At 38.3% G+C, this 8437-nt stretch overlaps 1 protein-coding gene across 1 annotated transcript in view; it reads right to left on the bottom strand.

Annotated features, from left to right (window-relative positions):
• The window catches only part of CPQ (carboxypeptidase Q), a 137961-nt gene that overhangs the window by 95410 nt on the left and 34114 nt on the right, over positions 1–8437 (bottom strand). The window contains exon 3 of the mRNA XM_009891836.1: positions 6067–6274. Within this exon, the coding sequence (XP_009890138.1) occupies positions 6067–6274 (208 nt within the window). The remainder of the gene's footprint in view (positions 1–6066; positions 6275–8437) is intronic.

Below are 8437 nucleotides of genomic sequence, written 5' to 3' on the forward strand. Positions count from 1 at the left end.
CTGCCCAGGGAGGTGGTGTATTCACCATCCCTGGAGGTGTTTAAAAAAAGGGTAGATGTGGTACTTGGGGACATAGTTTAGAAGTGGTTTTGTCAGGGTAGGTTAATGGTTGGACTTGATCTTAAAGGTCCCTTCCAACCTCAGCAATTCTATGATTCTATGACTTTTCCTTCATGTTGCAATAGCTCATATGTACTAGCGGCTACTGTGCCTCAGCTGGCAAGAGGAGGACCCTTTCAAAGAGCTGCTGGCTTGCCCACACCCAATAGAGCACATCCTTTGGTTCTGCTCTGGCATCCCCAAGCTGAGAGAGAGACACAGCAACTTCAGGTGTCTCCAAGATCAGCAGAGACTGCTACCATCTTGGCCCTCTCCCCAGCTCTCAGCTGCCCATTTATAGATATGGTCTAGTCATTTGGAAAATATCTGAACATTACAAAGATCACATTATACCGGTGAACCTGACCTGATGCCTTCCAGCAAAATAAAAAGATCTAAATTGTTTTGAATCCTTCTTCCATGTATACACATTCCATTGTTCCACCAATATTTCAGACACACAATGCTTTTTAAGAGTTGCCCCTTAATGACATCAACCACATATGTACAAATTACTTTTAAGATGTATTTGTTGCATACCCAGATACTGAGGTTTCCAAAAAACATGCCTTCTTTAGGGCGCCTCAGTCATTCCGAGTCAGAAGGCAAACTATTACCAAGTTCTCCCTAGCAGAATTAAAGGATTACAGTCAGTTCTTGGGTTTTAAATGGGCAATTCAAGTTTTAGAAGATTTGCCAAGCTCTACACCACAAAATCTAGTATGCACTTTAGTCTTAAAATTTGGTAGGCCTTCTGGCAGTTAAAAAAAAAAAAAATTGAAATGGTCAAGTTAACAATGAAAAACTTTCCTCCATATCAGTTTCATATTAATTTGACTGTTTTCATCATAAGACCTCTGTTTAAGAACAAATGACAACAATATTGCCACTCCCACAAGGCACACTAAAAAACAACCCCCCAATTAATAGTACAAAGTCCTGTTACTAATAAAACAAACACACACACAGAGGGTACTACTTCTTCCAGCAAATATTGATACAAAAACTTCAAAGAAAATACATTTCCTAATAATGCCAGTGTTCCTTCTTCACCCTTTCTCTTCTCTCTTTTTCACCATTTCTTTTCTTTTTCTTTCCCATTAGTTTGCTATCGTGAAGTAATGGGTTGGCACTCTCAAAACCCAATCTCCATAATCATCTCTTAAATTCTTTTAAATTCTCTTAAATTCTAGCAGCGACAGGCATCAGCTTACAGTCACAGAAAAGAGGCTCACAGAAGTGCAATTACAAACCCTTCAACATTTTGGAATGAATAGCAAAGCAATCCACATGGAGAAAATGTGATAATGGAGCCATAACGTGATGGCACCAGACTCTTAAAACATTTCTACTCAAAGCTCTATTGTATGCATGATTTAGTCTGAGCATAGGGATATCTGGAAGCCACATCAAAGGGCTAATGGATAGACATTTTGTTAACATATGTAGAACTGATGCCAGGCCATAAAACAACATTGTACTGAGTATTACACATCTTCAGAGAAGTCTTTTTTTTCCTGGGGTTGGGGATTTTTTTTTTTATTGGTCTACAAATTATTTCTTCCCTTATGTGCATGAATGCCTAACAGGCTCAGAAGCCTGGACAATTTTAATGTTCTCTTGTTCCCTGGAGCTTTGCCCAGTATCACAAATTCCGAAGGAAGGCTGATTTTTGAAATAGGGAAAGGAAGAAGAATGAAAAAGTAAATAAGCTGCTATTTCTTCTGTCGAACAGGTTCTGTTACATCAATCATGGACTGGTAAAGAACTTCACAATCTATTACCTTAGCATCTCTGTTTCTCAGGTCATTCCTAGGACTGCTACTTTCAAAGTGCTGTCCAAACTTGGCTCTGAGCGACAGCACATTCTTCAACAGTCTTTTATGCCTGTGGTGTTCAAAATAGAGTCACTTTTCAAATGGTACATTTTGTAGATATGGCACTGCATAAAAACAGGAGGCAAAAAAGCTGTGTAGAGTGAATTCCTGGAACAGCTCTTCAGGATTCCAAAAAAGCTACTTACGAGCTCCTCTGTTTCTGCTCTACAGTATTTATGCTAGATCACAAAATAATGAGCAACCATTAAATTTATGTACTTTGTAGGGCACTTAGGAAACAGTTTTCCCATCACTTAGTAACTGTGAGATAAGTAAAACATCACCGCACACCAAGCAATACACAGTTTGGAAAGACGCTGAAAGTCAGGATTATAGAAGAGTTATATCTTTATCCACTTTGATACCTTTTCAGTTAATCAAGTATTTTGTGGTTCTGTGTTTAGCACATCAGGTACATTGAAGACAGACTAACAAGAAACAGCTGCTATTTATAGCATTTCCCCAGAGACGGGAACGGTTGCTTCTGCACTTTAAGACCAATCATGTTACATCTGTACTAAAACGAGAAGACTAACATGTTTTACTGCCAGCTCTGCCTGAATTTCAAATGAAAACCACATTAGTTAACTTGTGAATTTCTCAGTCAGTCAGTCTCCAGTGTCAGCTTACACAACTTAAATAAAACATCTCACCAATACACAATACAGTACAAAAGAATGCTAATGGCACAGCCCCGGGTTCAACAGTGTTCTCCGAGCTAAAACTTAGGAACAGACTGCAAACATCTCTGACCTGCAATAGCCTGGACCTCAGCAGGTTCTGCTACCATACCTTTCTCATTTCACAAACTCTTTGGCTCAACTGTCAGCAGCCATACAGGCTTAAATATGCTGTCTCACAACCCACAGGTTTTCCGCTCTCTCTGCTGTCCTAAGCACCGTGAGAATGGGAACCCAAGCTCAACAAGACTGCCAGGACACCAAGTCATAGCATGTTTGGTCCCACTCCTTCCAATCTGTTTATACGAAGAAAAGCCTGATCTTGAACTCATTCTCTTATAGGCACAGGCTCACCTCCTTTGGGCACAAGTGCCTCAGCCGGCACTAAACGAGGACCTTGGGACTGACAGCGAGGATGGTGGATGTCATGCCCGCTCTGACATTAGCAACAGTCCTGTCTGGGGAAAGCAGCCCTTCCGTAACTTAGAAGGAATAATGCAAGATAAACAGAACAGAGATATTGGTGAGACACTGAACTTTACTGACAGCATGACAAAATCCATTTCCTTTTTCTGTTCGGATGCTTTCTACACCACCTCAAAACTTGGCAGTGCAAAGTTGCAACTTACAGTGGGTTTCAAAGTGCATTTTTCTTAGTTGAAGCAATTGATGCTAAAGCATTTGCTTACTGCTTCTGTCTGGCCAAACAGAAAGGATAAAGCAGAACAGAAACTTGAAGTATCAGTGGGTTAAGTTTTCAAAAGTACCTGCGTGCCTTGGGTGCAGAGCTGCCTCAAAAAGCAACAGGACATCTGTACCCACGTCACATCATCGCTTCTGAAGACGAATGCATCCCTGAGAGCTTGATGCTTTTTAAGTAATTACATTTCTTTTACTGCTTTAAGTTGTTCAGAAATGTAAATGTGCTGAAGTTAAGCACAGGTGCCTAAACAGAACTCTGCAACTTTGACAATTCAGAGTATCAATTTTGGTGATATCAAACACTTCTTGCACCAGCAAAACAAAGCATGTATTAAAAGACTTTAAGAATATGAAGTCTAAAATACAGCAAACTGTTAGGAAAATATGTTAGGAAAAACTGTTAGGAAATTCAACTACTTTTTTTCCTGTTTTCCTTAACATTTTTCCACTTTTACTCCCTCCCTCCCTCCCCCCGCTATATGCGAGAATCCACACAAAACACTTGGAAAAATGACTGAAAAAGGAGGAACTGAACTGGACGTGCTACAGGAGTGGTCAAATAAAGCCCCCCAAGCCCCCCCAAAACAGGTAAGAAAAACAAATAATTTTTTTCTTCTTTAAAGGATTATAATAATAATACGCAACATTGCTTGAAACAGATAAACTTTTCAGACAAATATTATTTCCGTTCTTCGTGATTATTTTTAATAAACATTCTAAAATCTCACAGGAGGAATTAATGAATTATTTATAAATCAAGCAGTATATTAAATTCTGGTCAATATACAGATGAACACAAATATTGCTAACATGCAGTTACATCTAGAACTGTATCACTTCTCACCAGATTTCTTCAGTATCCTACAGTGACCCTCTTTTTCAATTAAATTCCAGTTTTTTAAGTTATAATTTGCTGCAATACCTGTGACCAGTTGTTTCACAGGTTTAAGCCTTATTTCACACTGTTTTGCTTTAGACCTTTGTAAGAGCGATACCACCCGCTGCTGATTTCTCACCCAGAGTTCAGAGATCCAGATTTGCTTTTGTTTCAATTCAAAACTTAAATTGAAATTCTGGCGCATGGAAATGGCACCTTTCTATTCCCCTGGATTTGTACTGCATTTTGAAACACTTTGGCATAAAAGGCATTGTAAGAGTTTGGGTCTGCAATGTATTTTATTGCCTAAATAGCTAGATGGTTCCCATTTTTACCAGAGTAACGCCGTGGAATGAGCATGTTGAAGCACCCATTAAGGCTCCAAGAGGAACTGAGGACTAAAAAACCTAAACATTCACTTGTTTTATTTTTCTGTTTCTTGGTTACATTTTGAAAGTGTGTCCACTACCACTCCCATTAACATCAGCAGGGGGCTTGTAAATAAGTCTTTACCCAGTGTTTCAAAAAACTGAGCTTCTCAGTGGAAGAAGTGAAGAGATCCCAATGCATTTCACTACTTAAAGAAACAGAGCAGGACAGCAAAGAGAAAATCAAGTACAGGCAAGCACCTTAACGCATCTTTGAAGGTTACATTTGGACACTTCATAACCTGAATTGAAATGTTGAATTTTGAAATACACCAAACATAATTCAGGGAAGATAGCCTATTAGCTAGTCAGAAGCATGGCTAAAAATTCAGATGACATAAAATCAAATTAACTGTATCCTAATTTAGAAGTTGGGGCGTTTTCTTTAACCTGGTAAATATATGTTTCATGAAGCTAGACTCATAGGTGATGGTCTGTAACCCAGTCAACTCTGAGGGTAGTTGCTTTTTCCCTGCCCAGTGATTAAGCTTCTGAAACCAGACATTCGTGCTAACACTGAGGGTCTCTTGACATCACAAGCCAGAGCTACATAACTACCATCTCAGAAAATCTTTTAAGAGCTATGCCTGGTTTAAAGGACAGAGATAGTCATTCTTATTTTTCATTGAAGTTAGAAAACAACAATGTTTAAAAAAGAATGGTGGCTCAGTAGATGTACTCTAGCAGCAATTTCTAGTGCTGCTGTAATTGAGGTTGCATCAGCATTTTCACAATAAACCATACTGCCAGAAAAATCATTCCATGTTGCAAGCTGACACAGGAGACCTCATACCAGGCACAAATCCTTCAGCACTGCAAATTTAGTTGGTATGATTTTTGGCTAAGAAGTTGGAAAAAAAAGAGAAAACAAGAAGAAAAGTATTAAAATGGAAACCAGCCACTTAGAATTTACTAGTGTTCAAACAGAACTTGCAGATACTTTTTAGTGTAGATGGTTTATTCCTCCAAACTAACACATATACAACTTCTGCTAAACACAGCAATGATTTGCACAAGAAAAAACATTCTCAAAAAAAGTTAAACTGACATCCTGCATTCACTTTTACATTCGAGGAAAAACTCATGTAAAAAAAATTATTTCGGGACAGCAGAATCTGATTTGCCTGATTAAGAAACCACTTGAAGATTATTAACAGAACAATAAGCAAACCACAAGCACAAATCATTATGGCAATCTTAACTTACTACTTGTTACTTAAAAAGCGGTAGAACTCAGTCTGGAGATTTCAAATCCGCTACCTAAAAAATACTGAAAATCCGAGATGTCTGAAATGTAGATGAATAGGTGATTAAGACTTACTCATTTGAGGGATTTCTTTGGGTTTGTTTTTTTCACATTTTTAAAGAACAGACTAAGCTGCTTATTGTATATTCTCACTCACCTGCTCTGGGTACTTGCTTCCAACTATCTCTGCCACAGTGTTAAAGGAAGGAGAGTCTGGGTAGGTCTTAGCCCCCATTTTCAGGTGCACAACCATCTTAGTTCCCCGGAAAGACATTCGTGACATCATTTCAGCATCTTCCACAGAGATACAAGCAGTGGGAATCGGGGGCACATCAGGGTGGTAATTCTGCCACCCAGTATGGGGGCTGTGAAAAGAAAAATAAAACCACAGTGTTAACAACTCAGCTCCGTAAGTTATCAGACTGGAGATTTATCTTGAAGACCACTAGTATGTGAGTCTTCAGGAAAAATAAGACAATGAGACCATAAAAAAATGCACTTATTTTTGTTCTCAGTACACTCAAGATTTCAATCACTACCTGTAGATGAAAGAGAACTAAAAAAAAAATAAAATAATCCAACCATTAACTTTACACAAATTATGCAAAGAAGAATAAAAATATGCACCACTAGATGTAAGGCTTCATTGTCTTCCCTTAAGGAACAGATATGCCTCGTGGAAATCAAAAAAAGGAGGGGAAAAAAAACCCCACCAAAATAATCACAAAGTTCTTTTGACATTCATAGTGCGATATGGAGTAATGACTTCTTTCCAAATCTCAGAAAGCTGCAGATGGTTTCATGACTATTTAAAGCAACTATTTCTCTTCCAGAGGCTCTTTCTACCACCGCTGTGTACAGAGCTAAGTGGAGTGATTCCACATCTGACATCACACGATCGCTAAAAGGTAATGGACAAGTTCTTTAGCAAGTTCCTTCAATGTTTTTTCTCTTTTGGCCATTATTTAAACATTTCTCATTTTCTGGTGCTTCTTTTGAGATCTTTGGATCTAACTTGCAGAAGTAATCAGCATTACAGCTGCAGCTGAAGTTACAGTGGAAAAAAACACGTCTGGGAAAAAAGAGAAATCAGAATCTAGATGTATGCCCAAATTCACAAATACTCCCAATATTAAATCATTCATTGCCTTAATTTCCCACTTGTAAAATAGGAGTAAAAATACTCTTTGTTTCACAGACAGGAAAAAAAAAAGGGAATAAAAATACTCTTTGTTTCAAGACGACAGATTCAATGAACACTTGAGAACCATTCTGATACTGCGATAATGATCAGAAATTGACTGGTATACAATTACATGTCCTAAACCCTAAAATAAGCTTACAACTGCGTATTGAAATATTAGGGTAAAACTCAGAATAAGCATCTCTCCGGTACTGGCCATCTTCTGCAGTAAATCTGTAAGCTGAAATAGCGGATCTGCAACCCTTTATTTCAGGTCTACTTTGTAATTCTCATGTTTCAGTCGCTACTCCAGAGGTGTTTTCAAAATACATAAAGTATTCAGCTATCTAGAGGCTTCTTCAATGTTTTTGTGAGTATGCTATTTGTCTCAGTTAATAAATTCTGCCTTTATCAGTGAAATGCCCATGAAATCAGTTTCTGAAGGAAATCTCTCAAGCTAAATCATATCTTTACGTACATGTTATTCTCTAAAGCTAAATCATATCTCTACCTACATGTTATCCTATGAAGAGCTGAAGCTGTCAAACCAGATTACAGACATTCTTCACAGCAGCTGTTACAAATTTCAATACTATTTATCAGTATATTAATAATAGGATTGCAGAATGGTTGAGGTTGGCAGGGACCTCCGGAGGTCATCCAGTCCAACGCCCCTGCTCAAGCAGGGCTACCCAGAGATGGTTGCCCAGAAGCCTGCCCAGAAGACATGAAAATCTTCACCTATGAGCCTATTTACAGTAGCAGAGACATATTTTAACAGATTTAAAAAAAAAAAAAAATTAAAATCTGGGGGACTTCTAAGTCTTCTAAACTGGAAAAAACCCACTTAATTCCTGGAGGAGATGTGAGGAAGACAGGAGAAATCCCCTTTGTAAGCATATAGATTAGGTAAAATGGGAGAGATTATTCAGATCTATTTGTTTAGACGAATAAATCCTTCTCAACAATAACAAGGCATATTGTAATCGATAACAACCTGCAGAGTAGATTATGTATAAACATTTATTTGAAAAGAAAATACTAAATATCTGTTACAGAGGTCTTATGGGACCTGCTTCAGAGTGTAGACAGATCTGTTTATTAGGTGGCAATAGTTTAGGAAATTATTGCTCCCAGTTGTTTACGGCTGAACTGCATACAGATGCCAGTGCCCCTTCTCCTCATCAGCTTTGCAGGTCAAGTGACCCATAGCTCACCTTTGAAATAACAGTTACCCAGGTACTCAGAATCTCTTGTACCACATAATCCTCCCCAAGTGGAATAAACTCCACACAGACTTGTAAATTCAGACCTTATATATGTTTTCTTTCCCTTTTTCCCTGTG

The sequence above is a fragment of the Charadrius vociferus genome, unplaced genomic scaffold, assembly GCF_000708025.1.
Source record: "Charadrius vociferus isolate BGI_N301 unplaced genomic scaffold, ASM70802v2 scaffold15, whole genome shotgun sequence".
NCBI lineage: Eukaryota > Metazoa > Chordata > Aves > Charadriiformes > Charadriidae > Charadrius > Charadrius vociferus.